Source organism: Anarrhichthys ocellatus, unplaced genomic scaffold, assembly GCF_004355925.1.
Source record: "Anarrhichthys ocellatus isolate YVR2014 unplaced genomic scaffold, GSC_Weel_1.0 scaffold14, whole genome shotgun sequence".
NCBI lineage: Eukaryota > Metazoa > Chordata > Actinopteri > Perciformes > Anarhichadidae > Anarrhichthys > Anarrhichthys ocellatus.
This window is the reverse complement of record NW_022280044.1, coordinates 1803446-1819717: the sequence shown is the minus strand read 5'-3', so window position 1 is coordinate 1819717 and position 16272 is coordinate 1803446. Positions and strand designations below refer to the sequence as shown.

General features: G+C 44.7%; 1 protein-coding gene across 1 annotated transcript; it reads right to left on the bottom strand.

Annotated features, from left to right (window-relative positions):
* Positions 1-7037: 7037 nt before the first annotated feature.
* galnt12 (UDP-N-acetyl-alpha-D-galactosamine:polypeptide N-acetylgalactosaminyltransferase 12) lies at positions 7038-16134 on the bottom strand. Its single transcript, XM_031854201.1, has 10 exons — positions 15182-16134; positions 14730-14899; positions 13741-13930; positions 13374-13559; positions 13101-13218; positions 12560-12736; positions 10044-10175; positions 9672-9785; positions 8979-9134; positions 7038-8306 (listed from the first exon to the last, which is right to left on the bottom strand). The coding sequence occupies exons 1-10, from the start codon at positions 15532-15534 to the stop codon at positions 8169-8171; spliced, it is 1734 nt and encodes a 577-aa protein (XP_031710061.1). The 5' UTR covers positions 15535-16134; the 3' UTR covers positions 7038-8168.
* Positions 16135-16272: the final 138 nt, after the last annotated feature.

Here is a 16272-nt window from a genome sequence, read left to right as displayed (position 1 = left end):
ATTGATGAGAAAACAACATCAGCCCACAAGATCTCACTCAGCCATTTCTGAACAGCTAAAATTAAGTCTCCCATTGTTTCTAAAAACCACAAATCCCTCTGATGTATTTAAAGATTACAACAGGGGCACGGCATCTATAGCCTTTCACCTACAGTAGGTTGTTAATGATCTCGCTCAGGAGTGGATGGTCCATGTTGCTCTGAGTTGAACCCACGCTCATATCTGTCTGTTAACGCTACGACAAGGAACTTGTAAGAACTTTTGCATTGATTTTGGCAGTCCCTGTGGACAAAAGTGGTAGTGTTTCTGGATCACCAAAATCCATTTTCACTGCAGCAGGATCTGACAGTCTGCCCCACTCAGTCCTGGTTCTCCCGTGGCTCCCTTACCCTCCAGCGGGCCCAGCAATACGGCCTGGGCCTCCAGCAGCGTGGCGTTGGGAGCAGCTCTGCTCTGCTCCTGGCAGGAGGAGGAGACTGCTGCTACAGGGCGCGGACCTCTCTTCCTCCTGCCGGAGCTCCGCCTGCGGGTCGCAGGCGGCAGAGAAGCTGGATCTAGGCCCGGCCGCATCGGGCTTGTTGCTGCTGGAGGCCTGACTGGTGAACCTGCGTTTGAATTTGTCAGATTTTGCATGGAATCCGACCCGGTAGCATAAATGCCAAGCATTAAGAATAACGACAAAGAAAGAGTCAATCTTCTCACTGATGGTCTCAATTACTTATGTCGGTCATATAGAGGCATCATTTCCAGTTTTTGAAGTTCCTCACAGTAACTTTAAATATGAAGATGGACCCAGTATCTGGTTAGCTTAGCTTAGCATAAAGACTAAAAACAGGGGGAAACAGCTAGCCTGCTCTGTTCAAAGATAAAAGACAAATATGAGAGCGGTATCAATCTTTTCATCCAACTCTCGGCAAGAAACCGAATAAGAATATTTCCCAAAATGTTAAGCTATTCCTTCAACACATGTCCTGTATGTGAGGCAGGTTGCAAGAGTCAGGCTGGCAGCTTTTAGAAAGCGGCTGGTCCGTTGCAGGAGGCACAGAGACATGGTTCACTGTTTAATTCTGTCTACGTATTCTGTAGACTACAGTGATACTTTTCCATTCCGCTAGTCACAACCTACTCATAAAAACAGCTCTAGGCCACTACCTAGACCTGAATACAAAATATGTGTTGGAAATGATTTATAATATCTGGAAACCTGAGGTGCGCTTGTCTGAACTGAAGTAAGGCTGCTCAAATGGCTTAAAAACATAAGCGTGCGAGGAGAAATAAATCAACGCACGTCTCATTTTGTCCAAAGGAAATACATACAGTAGATTTCCCTTGGGCTAGAGGCAGTGCATTTAGCGAGCAGTCGAGTAATCTGATGAAGTGAAATGAATGGGAGTGGGGTGGAATGGTTAATCGCCTGTGGAAGCATTTTATCTCGTAAGAACACAGAGGTATTCTGTCAATGTAGGCAAATGTTGGGGGAGGCTGTGAAAAATCACAGTCTGCCGGAGTGTGAATCCATGTGACTCTGGTGTTCTCTTTAGCAGAGTACATCATTTCTGCCAAATATGATTTGCTTTTCGACAAGTTTCAACATGGCATCCGGCATAAAAGTACGAGAGAATTACAGTCGAGGAACATCTATCAGAATGTGAATGTGAAGAGGAAAGTGTGTGCAAAATATATAAGAAAACACAGCGCAGGGAGTTGTCTCGATTCCTATTTATATCCCAATCCATGTCATCACATTACATTAGAAATAACACACACTCAACGTTTCCTGGTGGGACAAGTGTGATATGTGCCGTGGCTGTCCTCCTCAATCTCACCATGGAAATGCTTTTCATAATTATATGCATCAGCAGTGTCACTGTAAATATCAGACAAGATCTGCACTCTTCTGGTGTATTACATCTGCAGCATGAAAACATTTTTAAATGCACTCCAAGATGCAGCTATTTAGAGTCAAATGTGTCACGGCCTATATTTAGTCTAGAATTTGTCATAGAAACATAATCAAAGAACACAGGTGATACATTGTTCAACAGTGCCTGTCAGTTGATCAAGTGGTTGAAAATCACAACAGAAACTGCTTGCTTGTAAATAATGATCAGCCTTGATTACGAACACCTCCAACACATAGGAAGAAAAAGTGGCCACTGATTATGAGCAACCTTCTAAACTAAGCTGAATTTTAAAAAGAACAGTAGGTTGATCTACACCAAGACCAAAATGTTGTGCTAAAAGACCAGTGGCGCCATTTTATAATCTATTGTCTAACTTTCCCTGCGACCTCAAGAACATTTAAACAATTTTTCGCTGTATAAAAGAGCAAGTTACATCTCAAACACATTTCTGATGCGCCTGAACTAATTTTCCTCTATTTATTTATCCACGTTTAAAAATAGATTTGTTGAGTAACTGTCAAACAATATGCTGTAATCTGAACATAGAGGGTAACAACACCAAAAGCGTCTCTGAGATGCTGTACTGAGGCACAGCGATGCTGCTGGTGACATGTTTGCAAACAACAATGCAAACATACAGATGTTTACCACGTTCACCATCTTATTTTGGGGTGTTGGCAGCATGCTAACATTTGCTAATTACTGTTAAACACAAAGTACAGCTGAGGCTGATATGTCTAGCTTTGCAGGTATTTAGTCATAAATCAGTATCAAACCCGAATTAGACAAAATAAAATGTTGGCCTGACGATGGTGCAGGAGAGAAAAGTTATGGCACCATTTTTGCTCCCACAATGCAAGTATTAGATGTTAAGATAACACTCGGGGTGAGTGACAGTTTCTCCTGCCAGTGGCACTACAGGGAAAGTTAGGAGGTCACCAAAGTCATCAGGATTTATTCTCTGGGCATCGTGGGTATCTGTACTGAATTTCATGGCAATCCACCAAAAAAGTTGCTGAAATATCTCAGTCTCGACCAAAGAGATGAACTGACCAACAAACCAAACATCGCGTGTAGTTTGAAATCAAACCACTGCACTGCAGAAGGTGAAAAATCTAATTTCCCACGTGATCTGTGATGTTCTCAGCTGAATCATACGCTGGAAAGCCAAGACGATTGTTCCTTGACAGTTTCTGGTGAGGTCCAACTCCACTGAAAAAAAAAAAAAAAAAACAGCAGTGGTATACTCGAGCCAAATAAGCAACAAGAAGGCTGCCTTTGATGCTGTATCGGCTGTTTCCCTGACGTGGATCAGCCCGATCCTACACTGAAGGCGGCTTTCAACTGTAAAAAGGCTTCAAGTCAAGGAATGTCTATGAAACCAGCTGAGTGCGTCATTTGCATAAGATTATTCTTTCCATGCTTACTGTGCTCGAGTGTTATTCTTACTTGTGTGTTTCACATCACTGCTCTACAGTCGCATGTTTTCGTGGCACCATAATAGCCTGAAATTAATGTCCAACCTTATCAGATGGTCTCTCTTGGTTTTCTTCACAACAAAATCCATGTCATGTTGTTTTACAGTTGCACTCTGAATTCTGAACCGCCTGCAGTGTTAAAAAGCTGGCAGAGTTAGTTGCCGTTTCTCCATCGCTTCCTGGAAAAACGAAAAATGCCAGAATGGAAATGACATGATGCAGAATAGTTATGGTTATTTAAAATAATTTAGCAACTGAGTGACTACATGGAAGCCTCGCTGCTTTATTCACTACATGATCCACCTAATCAGATGCCAGGCGGCCGCGGTGCACGAGAAATGCAACGCCATCTCTGTATCTAGGCCTCGCATGTTTACTGCTCCGTCTGGAGTCCCTCCTGAAAGTGAAAGTGTGTCATCTAATGTATGCAGCCAACAGCCACTGCTCCTGAGCTCTTCTGAGTATTGGGGATTACATAAACTAAACAGACATGTACCTCCTGTCTGTGAGTGTGTGTGTGTGTGGCGTCTTCCTGTCGCTCCCTGACAACTGAAGCCTGAGCATCTCCAAAGACTTGCACCACGGGGAGCCTTATTTTGCATTATCATTAAAGACACATATGGGGGTGTTGGGGGACTGTAGTGCTGCATGTATGCCACACAGGATCAAACACGAGGCCGACGCTGTGTGCCCGAGATTGCAGCAACATGCGGCGTTTCCGTGGGCGCGTTTGCTGAATTCCAGGATATTTTACAGCGCTATTCAGCACCGTGCATCTCACAGGGAAGCACCCAGAAGATTAGGATGAGACGCTTCTCGGAGACGGCAGCGTCGCAGCCCTCTGCAACGCTTCTCATTGTCCTGGGAAGCAGCCGAGTGGTGTCTCGGCAGCATTTGTCAGAATGTGAAGATTTCTGGCAAGTTTTCCATCAGAGCATGTCATCTTGTGCGAGGGGGAGAAAAACAGCTCGTCTCACGCAAATGTTTCATGCTATTATTTTTTTTACAGCAGTGTTGTACGCTTTAACAGCCGACATCGAATGACTCACCTTTACCTCTCCCGATATGATAAAAAACTATTTCTTTGGTATTTTTACCATCCTAAAAAAAGCTTGTATGATTTTACCTTCAATAAACCGTTCACCATGCCGTTGTCACAAAGACGTGGCCCACACACACACACACACACACACTCGTGATTGTATGAGACAAACAGCAGAGCATCATCGATGAGTAATTGAGAGCGACTGCAGGCCAGAGCGTCAACACCAGGGGGAACAGAGCGACTTGGCGCGGGCACGACATTTCACCATCTCACTCAGCAGCTGGTGATCAAACCAATCAGATATGGTTGGAGAACTCAGCCCCCACCCCTCTCCCTTTCTATTTCTTCTCTCATTACCCTCCGAGCATCTTGATTCAGGTCTCCATCACAGTTAAATGTGGATGATAGCCTGTTTTTCCTCATCGGGGGGGGGGGGGATGCTGATGAGTCACCCTTTAATGGATACGCAATGGAGTACAGTGACAGCAAAAGTATTTTCGGGATTGTTTTTCATACGTAAAGCCTGCCAATGAAGTTACACATTTTAGAGACACACAACTCAATATTAAAATCAAGAGACATAATGAGCAAGAACAGGCAAAAACACCAATCCAACATTGCATTTGTGTTTACAGTTGACAACAGTTAAACGGGTACATTGATAGATCATTGAGTGGGTCCACCAAATACAAAATACATTATTAATCACATCCTTCACTTTCTCAATAACAATACAAGGCCACTGGAGTTACTTACAGCATTAATACACCAGACAGGGTGTTAAATTCCAGCATTGGGATCTGTGCATGTTCACCATTTAAATAACTGAAATGTCTCCATTGTGAATTGTTTGCCATTACAAACAGAAGACATGTCCATGCTATTGTAAAACAGCCGTACGGTCCATTAGGGCTGAGTGACTATCGGCCACTTTACAGGTTCAAGGGCTCAAACAGATCGCTGGAATTTCACAACTGTTTACAACACGGCTTTGGTTGATAAAATAGCTCTGAAGACCTGCCAGAGAGATATGATCCTCGACTTTTCATTGCCACTGCATGCACCTTATCAAATTAGCATACAATATAACGGCAGCATAAAACATGTTTTACTATGTAGGACGTGTCTGCATAACAGATGGCCACTGGGACAATAAATAACTCTTTTAATAACAGGATATTATATACTTCAGTCCCAGTTGAAGACTGATCGGAAGTGACAGCTTCTCCATCTCTAAGTGTTACAAAAAGCATGAACACCGTATTAAAAAGGGCAATTTCTCCCGTTCCTATAGAATCTCATCTCTCATTGAAGCAGCTTTTCTAAGTCTGAAATCATAGCAGGGAAACTCCATGAACACCTAAAGAACTGTTCCCCAATTTGTTGGGGGGGGGCATGTGGTGACCAAGATCAAGCTTCATCGCCCCCCAAAACATCCATACAATCCCGAGACAGCGGCCCCTCCCCTCCCCTCCCCTCCCCTCTACGTAGCACACAATAATCTTCCCTCTGGTAATTTGGTCCATTCCACTTCAACAAGCTCCGTCTGCACAATTATGTACCACTCATAGTGCCAGCAAAAAACCTTTATGGATTACTGAGAACTTTAACCCCACAAATGATGTCCAGGATCCAATGCGCTTGGAACTTCTTTGGTGCCTTCATCCTACACAGTGCAATTATAAATATATCTTCGGAGCGCCAAGTAAAGCCCATCTTGCGCTGTCCCTCAAGGCTTACACTATGCGAGCTCATATGTGGAGAGATGTTACCATGTTCATGCACATTACCGTACATTCATAGCTGTACATTCATTATATTTGGCAGATGAAGGGATTCTTATTCTACTGAAGTCTTTTTACGCTCCCATTTATCTTATTGTGAGTCTACATTCTGGATCAATAGCAAAAATCTATTTCGGTATACGATCGTGCCCTAGCAAAGCTCCTTTGAGAACAATGGGCCAACAGCCTGTTAAGGTCGGTGGTTAAGAAGAGGGTCACAAATCGCTTCATTGACTCGCCTCCATTATCTGCCCCTGCTGCCAAAAACGGTACTCCTGATGACTTCCAATCATAAATCAAACCTGAAGCACACAAGTAACAAACGCTCATCTGAGGAGGACGCGGAAGTCCAAAAGATAAGTCCTCGGCCGCACACCTCTGACACCGAGAGGGAGATAAAGGTGGCGATAAAGAATTGGGAGAGGACCGGAAAAATCAATCAGGACGCCATCTGGCATCCCCGGCACTCCGGTGACCCCCAACAACTGTCCGCTCCTCCGCTGGCGTTTCCCTCGGTCCCCCTGCATATAGCCTAAAGGCACAGCCACACAAGTGGCCGCAACAACAGAGGGATCTATAGTTCCGATTCTGAATAATGGAAAAAAGAGGCGGTGTGCACGAATCAGTACAACCCGCAAGAGTGATGCGTGTGCACTCGCGGGGATGCCGTCCCGCCTGTGCGTGCTGTATTGTCAGCAGGAGAGCATACATATTGTAAATGTGCAGACGCTTTGTCACAACTCTAACTACAGTTCGCTTTCCGTCTCATTGTGTGATAAAATATACATTCAGTACAAAAACATCTTCCTGAAGGGAAATCTTAAAATAGAACTATAAGGCTCTTACATTTAGGCACTTTCTATTGGCTTCAAGTGTACAAGAAAGATGGGACAGAGGATCTTATTCTTACAATTTGCACTTACCAACATTAAGTGAATACATTCCCTCTTATTTATGACTTCATTTAAAATATAAAAGCTTTGAAATAACACAGTCATTTAGTCTTATCTAAATACATCATTTTAAATAAACATAGTTGATGACACACAAAGTAAACCTAGAAGATATGATATGATTAAGTCTGTTGAAGATGTGTTTAAAGAGCACACAACAACTAGCTAAATGACCCACGTCATGTCATTTTACTTTAAAGTTAAATTTGCATTGCAAAAGGACAAAAGCAGGACGGAATAAGAAGACTGGAGTTCCTCCTGTTCTCAGTAGTCAGGTGATTAAGCTGAAGAGGTCCTAGCTACTTGCATAATGCCTGTGATCTAAAGGCTTCTTCTAAGCCACCGGTAAGCGAGAGTACAAAGCAATCAAAATGTCCTGAAAAGGTTTTTGAACAAAATACCTGAAGATTTGTCCCACTTTCTCTCAACGAGTAGAGAACCCAGTGAACGACAGGAACTTGCAGAGAGGAGCGTTGGCCCCCTCTGCAGGAGACCAACGCAAACGTTTCAAAATGTGGCTCTAAAAATCCCTGCGCTCCAACGCATTCAGATGGACGCACACACGTGTTTCAGTGCTTGCATAAAGCAAGTGAGCTAAACTGATCTCAAAGATTGCACCAGTACCGGAGAGGGTGAATGTAAAACAAGGAAAAAAAAAATATCAGCATGTACAATTGTGCAGGTTCTCCCTCATCCCCCTTGATTATAAAAACAATATATAATCCAGTAGACTCCTGTCTCCCAGCAACAGCATCCAAGAAAAATGATTCCCATACATATATATTCTCAAAGTTCTTCAGAAAGTACATTCGAGTATAATTTCCTATCGGTCCATTATATCCAGCTGGCACGTAAATGTGCAAATGTTGAATTTTGGAAGAGAGCGTGGAAGCTTTCCCCCCCCTTTGGATTTCTTTCGGGGCGAAGCAAACATATCACAATCCACCCATATCCCTCCTCAGGATACCCGCCATTAATGAAAAATATATTCTACTTTGATACCATTACATTCTCTCCTGAAAGAACCACTTCTGGTGGAGGCTGTCGGAGCAGGGTTGGAGTGAGGGGGCTGGTGTCCCGTTGTCTGTCTTGTCCACCGCCTGAACACACTTCTGGCTCACCGGGTGGTACAGGCTCCCATCCTGGAAAACAGCCAGGAGCACAACGTGCATTATGAAGAAATATTGGTGATATAATACTAAGAGAGGGTTGGGGTTAGTTAAAAAAAGCGATTAGAGCTATGAATACATGTCTAGAGTAACAGAACAGCTGAGTATTATCTTTCAAGAACACCAAAGCTTACTATTGGGATGCAGATGTTCTGCCCATAGTGTGGTTTAGCTACCGACATCAGTGCGGTGGGACTAGATTGTGTTAATTAACTCAGCCAGCTTGCCAGCGCTCCGTCATTTACAGTTTGTAGTTATAGTATCGGCCGTACTGTTGCTCATCAACTGTGGGGTAGCTCGGCTGTGTAATTGACATGACTTTGACCGCAGCATGAATTCGATTTTTTGGCCCTGGAGGGGACGCAGTGATTCAATTCTCTCAGCTTCAATCCACTTATGACACTTAAAAGATTTACATTATTACAGTATGAATTGGAAAGGAAATAATTCTGCAGATTGTACAGGGCTTTCTAATTGATAAGGCAATTACATGTATGTTGCCAAAAGCCTACTTAACCAGAAGATTCTTAGAACTGATTTAGAAAGTTAAATCCTCACATATTGGTACTTTTCACTCTGTATGAGGGGAAAGAAAGAGAACAGACACATCTGCCTCTTTGGTTAAATCTGGATGGACCGCCTTACCTCTTTGAGGACAAACTTCTGGTCTGCAGGTAGAGGTTGTCCTCGTTTTCTGCACAGCTGCAAAGTCAGGTAGGTGCTGATGTTGTCACCCACAACGCATCCAGCAGGCACCCTTGCGTTGTAGCGGATCTCACCGTCCGGGGAGTATTCAAAGAACTGCGGGAGGACGAATGAGCTCGAAATCTCTTCACGCAAATTGCGTAATGTCAAACAAACATTGCATTCCCTTTTTTTTTTTTTTTTTTCAATGAAAGCTTTAAATCTCACTTAAAAAATATAAATGTTTTTATGCTTTATTTATAAAGGAAACCTCATGATGTAAACATGTGACTCAAGTGTCAATTTTTCACTTCAAATCAACGGATGGAAACACAACTGTCCAATAAGACAGACGGCACGAGTACCGCTGAGCCCACTTGCTACAGAGAAGACATCAGTGTGTGAGTCCACAGAGGGCTGCTGCAAAAACAAAGCTGTATTTCAGAGTGCTTCCTGGACTACCGTCGGCCACAGAGGGAAAGGGTGTTGGGAAAAGCACTCTCCTTCGTCTCAACAAGGCCAACATATCATTGCTCAGCCTGGAATAGGAGAACTAGTCCACCATTCCCAGAATGTTCTACAATCACATCTACAAACACTTTGTGGTCTACTGTGAAATAAGGGCTACTGGCCTGAAAGACTGAAGTCCATTACCTGGTTCTGACCCATGCCGTGGCACGAGTACATGATGACCCGTTGGCCCACCACTGTGTTTTCATCTGTAGGGTTGTAGTCGAAGCAGTAGTTGTTCTTGCCCCGGTTCTTCAGCTATAACAAGCGAAAAGAAGGTCAGACAGTCACGTCAATCAATCATTTCAGATGCTGATAAAATATAGATTACAGAAGCTCACATATGGGTGAGGAAAGCCCCGCCGAGGTTAATCTTATTGTAAATATATCACGTCTATCATTTGCCTCTCAACTGCACTTGCTCAGCTTGATTGAATTCAATCAAACTGGTGAGAATGGTTAAAATCGTACTCCTTAATTAACACCTGACGACCGGTGACTCGGGTGTGTTCTCACCATTCCAAACATGCCGGGCCGATCCTCTGGGAGGTGAATGTCGGGGTAAACATTATCCAGATACCACCTGAAGCTCTTACAGCCCAGCTTCTCTCTCAGCTTCTTCCGCTCCGTCACATCCCCGAAGGCCTCCTGGAAACAAAGACCACAAAAGGACAGTTCCACCGTATTATATCAGCTCTATGATCACCTGAGATCCTTCACTGTAGTAGATGAAAACAGAATTGCTGTAACGTGGATATAACATGACGACAAGTATCAACCAGTGGCACCTTACATTCACATACAGACATTAAGAGTGAACGCTCTTGATGCAGTCAGTGTCAGAGGTTCTGTGCTGAACTGGTATACAACAGCACCATCTATGGTTGTTCCTTAACTCGACACAATTGCATCACTGATAACAAACAGAAACCCACTCCTTCATCCTGGTCAAACAAGGATCTCCCTGTATTCTGTGTATTTCACTGGAATGGGTGTGGTTCTGCAGGGCATTATCTGAATAACACACGCACACGAAATGAGATCAGTTTATTTGATGGATGTCAAGTATGAAGGCATACAGCACATGTTGTTCATGTTTTCCTATCATTTCTACATTTGGTTTCACTCCTATGTACATGGAAGTAACTATTGATGCAACATACTACTTTGATATCAGCATCCTGAGTAGAATTCAGTCCCTCTAAATGTCAATGTATTTAGATCTATTTGAATTAAAGACGTATTTTCAGTATTATGATGGTCAACGTGAGAATGTATCAACAGTCTGCAGGGTAGTCGTGTCACGGCTGCAGCCATGCCAGCAGGATAGGGAGCAAAATGTGTGCACGTCAGTTAATGCAAATAATGTGTGCTCATGCAAATGCCTTTATGAATTACATAGTTACACCCGCGCGCCGCGGTGATCGAGTCTGGTGATTTACAGCGCAGGGAGGAATACAGTCTCCACTCGTTGGCGGGTGAGACCTCCTTCCCTGCTGGAGGGAGCACCGCAGGATGATGGATGTTGGTGGTTTGCCCAAAACGCAGCTTTAATTGCCACTTCATCAATGAATTAGCTCTAGAGACAGATTCCCAGAGGAGAGAGAGCACGTCGTTACTGCGATGGGAAGGACCAGTAAGGACCATCAGAGCACACGACAAAAAGGGGGGCTGGAGCGGGCCCGATGTAAGAGTGTCAGGCAGCCCGATGATCCAGTGTATGGATTAGTAAGGGGACACTGAAGACACTTAAGTAGCAACTACAGGCTAATGTGATTTACACAGGAGGCCAATTAGGCGAGCGTAAAACGGCAGTAGGGGAACAACAGATACTTTGCTGAGAGATTCACTCTTTTGTCATCCCTGAAAATGATACGCTGTTGCATTTTGAATCTTGTTTATTTAGATTTCACACATGAGTATTATTTATTAACCAAGAGGTTTAAACATAACTCACACGGACTGACAGGTGACACCATCCTGCGGCCCCAATATACCGGGGGGGGGGGGTGACGATGTAATCGCCTACCAGACTGACTGGAAATATTAAAATAAGCCATCAATATATGCCGAGACTGACTCAAGTTGCCTAGATTGTGGGCTTGGAACCAACCAATTTAGTCCTCAAGTACTAATTCACACAAACAGACATCTTGCTGACCGAGTTAAACTGTAGCAAAGGAAGTCCATCGATCCTGAAGGGTGTGTGTGTGTAGCGTCTGCTAGCTCCACGAGATCACGTAGGAATATGCAAAGAATATCTTGAGAAATGACAACAGGGATTCATTATTTCTTTAAGGGCTCAACAAAAATCAGCACCCGGGTGTCTGGAATTCATAAAACTACTGGAAACAACAAATATAAGAGAAGATGGAGAGGGAGAAGAGCCTGTCGGATGCTAGAGAACCTCGTTTAACATAATATATTGCATCGCATGAATGAGCGCGTTAGCACCCACTGGGAGCAGCAGTGTTTGTTTGTAGGCTGTGGTGTATTGGGTTCTGCCGAGCCACTGCCAGGTTGGCAAGGCTACCTCCTCTCAGGGAGATGAGCGCCACCTGATCGGTGTTTAGAGAGCTTCTCCTCTTAACTACACTGCCACACGCACACACACACCAAAGCAGGGTCCAATGGGTTAGCAATGCTCTCACCCTGTCAAGGGCAGGTGGGTGACACCTGCTGGCACCGGGCGACACGGAAAGGTGGTAATCACACACCGGAACGCCCCGGCACCCCTGTCACCTTGGGTGTCTGCCGCTCATGTATCCCAAGTGTCACCTAATCAGGGGAGCTTTTACACCACAGCGGGAGTGCAGTGTGTGTGTGTGTGTGTGTGTGTATATATGTGTGTGTAGACGTGTTCATTTGTGCAGTTTTGTGATGAGTGCAGCTGTAAAAAAAATAAAAATACTGTCTTCCCCAATACTCCATAAAGGAAACAAATCATTCAGACATTAATATGCTGCCATGCTTACTGTTGTATTTGTTAGCATTAGCACACACACGCACACACACCATCTGTGCAGACTCACCAGTCGTGCGAGGGGGTTTCGGTGGTAGTAGACCTCTTTGTATTCATCCATCCAGACCTCAGCGGCTCTCACGCTGTTCGCCAGCGCTTTGCTACGCGAGTAAGGGGCCTTTTTAGGGAATATATGGCCCACATGGGAGCATGGGTGGACCTCCAGGCTGCCCCCGCACTGCCAAATCTAAAAGATATCACCACCACCACCACGGGGATTTGGTTAGCCTCTCCGCCATGACTCAATCACTCAACACAAAGCGCAGCCTTGTTGTGGAGGAACTTGGAAACAGAAAGGTGGTCTTGTTGTTGTTGGCCTGTTTTCACTGGTTGTTAAGTTATAATTCTGTCAGGATGCTTTTCACGGAGGAAGAGGAGTCCTCACATGATGCAGTAAACCACATCTGGATGCCTTTTTAATGCTGGGTGTTGTGGTGCTAAAATGTGCATTTTTTCACATCAACATGGAGACAGTATATGAATCGTGCCTATTGTTGCATAAAGCTAGGTCTTCACACATGCACATGTAACACACACACATGATCTCTTACCCTGAAGGAGAATTCCAGGTTCTCTCCTCCCCACACCTCCATCCCTGTGTCGTATGTGCCCAGGTACTGGAAGTAGTTCTTGCTCACAGCAAACAGACCCCCTGCCATAGTGGGAGACCTGAGGAGAAAAAAAACACACATCAGACGACAATCTCCACGCATCTTATGAATGACGATTCCTTTATATGAGACGAGTGATCTACCAGCTGGCAGCAGGGGTACAAGTGTTGATTTCGAGACGATTCTGTAAAGCGATCCTTAAAAAGTGTTCACCTGATGACATCGATGGGCGAGCGGCGGCGTTTCTGTTCATAATCTGGGACGACGTGCCAGGTAAAGACCAACCGCCAATCGAACCCCCCGATTTGGGGTTCACCGGAGTTCCCTAAATACTGGAAGGTGTTCCAGTCGATCACATCAATAACAGGACACACCACAGCCGACGGCTCCTCTTTGATCCTGGAGAAGAAGAAAAAAATTGAGAGAAAAGCTGTAGACGGGGAGAAGCCGTGCTTCTTGCTCATCTCAAACGTCCGTGTCAACTTTAAGTGCTGCCCTTTCTCCAAAGAGAGCCCAGTTACACTTTGCACAAAATGCTCAAGAAGAATGAGTCAGTTTTTCCTGCTGAGGGTGTTCTAACCTGTGGAGCAGGGGCTCTAACCAGCCTTCATGACACTCGCAGTGACAGTCCAGGAAGGTCAGCACGTCACCAGAGGTGATAGACGCCCCGAGCAGCCGCGCCCGCACCAACCCCTCCCTCTTGGTGGCCCGGATCAGACGCACCTTCCTCAAACCCGAGATGTACTTCTCCAACGGCTCCTTCAGGTGAGCTTCGGGGAATTAAGTACAAAAAGTAAAACAAAAAATATAGACTTTTACAGACTCGCCAGAAAGCTTTAAAATGTTTATTAGGTGTAATTGTTAAGTTCATTCTCACATAACTAGACAAATGGATAACCTTTACCGACCAATGTGTTAGACATCACGAGCACAGTACATCCGTCTGTAGAGAAAGTCAGACTCAAATGTCAAAAAACATTTGGTATGATCTTGATTTTGTCCTCAAACTATTTCCCCATATTGTGGCAGAGGGAGAGGCAAACCTTATAAGGTCGTGAGCCAAGCCATTTTACAACCACTCCCTCTAAGTGGCTCAGCTCATTACGTTCAGTCTGAGTACACAAGACAAAACAATGAATCACTCTAAATTAGAACGCACTGCTTTCTTTTGACAATTCCTCTTTAGGTCGTCTGCATCCAGCCACAGAAAGCTCTGCTTCTTCGTTTTTTTTCTCATTCCAGTTTGAGTCTGATAAAAAAGCACCGTGCTTGAAACTGTCCTCCAATTTACCATCCGCGCAACAATGTGCACTGTTAGTAATTATTATTACATCAGGGATTTGTATCTTTATGGAAGATAAAAAAAAAAAGCCCAGACGTGTGACATTGATATCTGTGTTCGTCTACCTGGATGCATATAAAATTCCCCTTCATCACCACCTGTCACAACCTTTCTGTCCTTTCTGACTGTCAATCAGCCAACCCCGGCTGCCCCCTCTGCCTGTCCGTCAGTCTGTCTGCCTGCCTGCCTGCCTGCCTCAGCCTCCCTCCATCAGTCTGTGCTCGTACCTCTGTCGCTGTAGTCGTCCACCAGCACCACCTCTTTCAGCAGGATGTCGGGCGACGTCTCCAGCACGCTGTGCACCGTCCTCAGCAGGGTGGACCAGGCCTCGTTGTAGAAGGCGATGACCACGGAGGTCGTGGGCAGGGACCGGTAGTCATACTTCACATCTCTGCACCTGCAATGTCAGGAGAATGTACATGTTAGTGGGCAGACTGAGGAAGGGAGGAAGGTGAAATTGGGTGACTCGGTTAAGACGGAGCTTAAGCTTGGTTGCCAAAGTAAATACTGATGACCAAAGAAGTTGCCTTCACATTCAGATAAGGCAAGCAGCAGAAAATACTCATTGAAGACCTTTAGGAGTTAGGGAATTTATGATTCAGAGTGTATAACTTCCTCTAAACACAGTGTGTTAATAGTGTTTATTTTGTATAATGATTGACAGCTCTCAACTACTTACAGTGGGTTCCATCTCTCTGGCAGTTTACGGTGCAACGACAATTTATCACTGACATAAGTGTTGATCTGGTGTTTCTTGATGCTCTCCTCCTCTTTTCTTTTCTCCTCTCCGTTCAGATTGAGTTTGACGGCTCTCCCCCCTTCACCCAGGGCATTTAGATCCGGGGGGGGCCTCTCGTAGACGGGTTTCTTCAGCTCTTCGTCTCCCACCTCTCGCTCTCCGGGGACCTCTCGCCGATTCGTCTCGCTCACTTCCCCCGAGTTGTGTCTGAAAAAGACCAGGTACCCCACCAAAGTGACACCGACGACGACAAAAAGTAACTTGGGTCGACTCTTTCGTCCGCGGAGTGCCATCGTGTCGCTTCCTTTCCTTGAGCGCAAATGTCTCGTGCCCCGAGGAGCGGTGCTCCGCTGGCACCGATAACGTTACCCCCCTTTTTTTCCGTTTCACCAGGTCACGTTTCCGTTTGACGACTTCCAAGTTTAGTCCGCATTCCTTCGGGCGCAGTTAAAGTGATTTTGCGTCAAGTTTCAATGCGGTCTTATAAATGTCCAAGTAACCGAACCTGTGAGTTTCGGTTACTTGTTGAGCGGAACCTTGAAGTTTGTATGAGGACGGACATTGGAGGAGGATACTCCTCCCCCTCCTCTGTTCAACTGTAGAAATGTGAAAGGATTATCAAACTCGGATTAAACTAGTTAGTTATCCCTTCGGATTAGCGCTAGCTGTCTAACGCTAACTGACCGGTGGGCTCCCACTGGAAACAAAACTAATCCACGTCAAATCAGAAACTTTGTACACACCTTTTTTATTGAGGACATTCAATGCTACGATTAAAAAGACACATTTTAACTCGTCCTAAACATTACAACGAGTGTCCAACAGCTCCTATCTCGCTAAACACTTTAGTATTACACCAAGCTGTCGGTAAACAGGCAGAAATCTGCCTCACGGATAACGTTACTTGAACTTGAATTAAATTAAAACCATTATCAAGTGAGTGGAGCTAGCAACTACGTTTCCGGTTAAGGAGTATCAAAGTAAAGTTCTGCATAGCAAAATGCGGCAAATATGGTTTTTTTTTTTTTTTT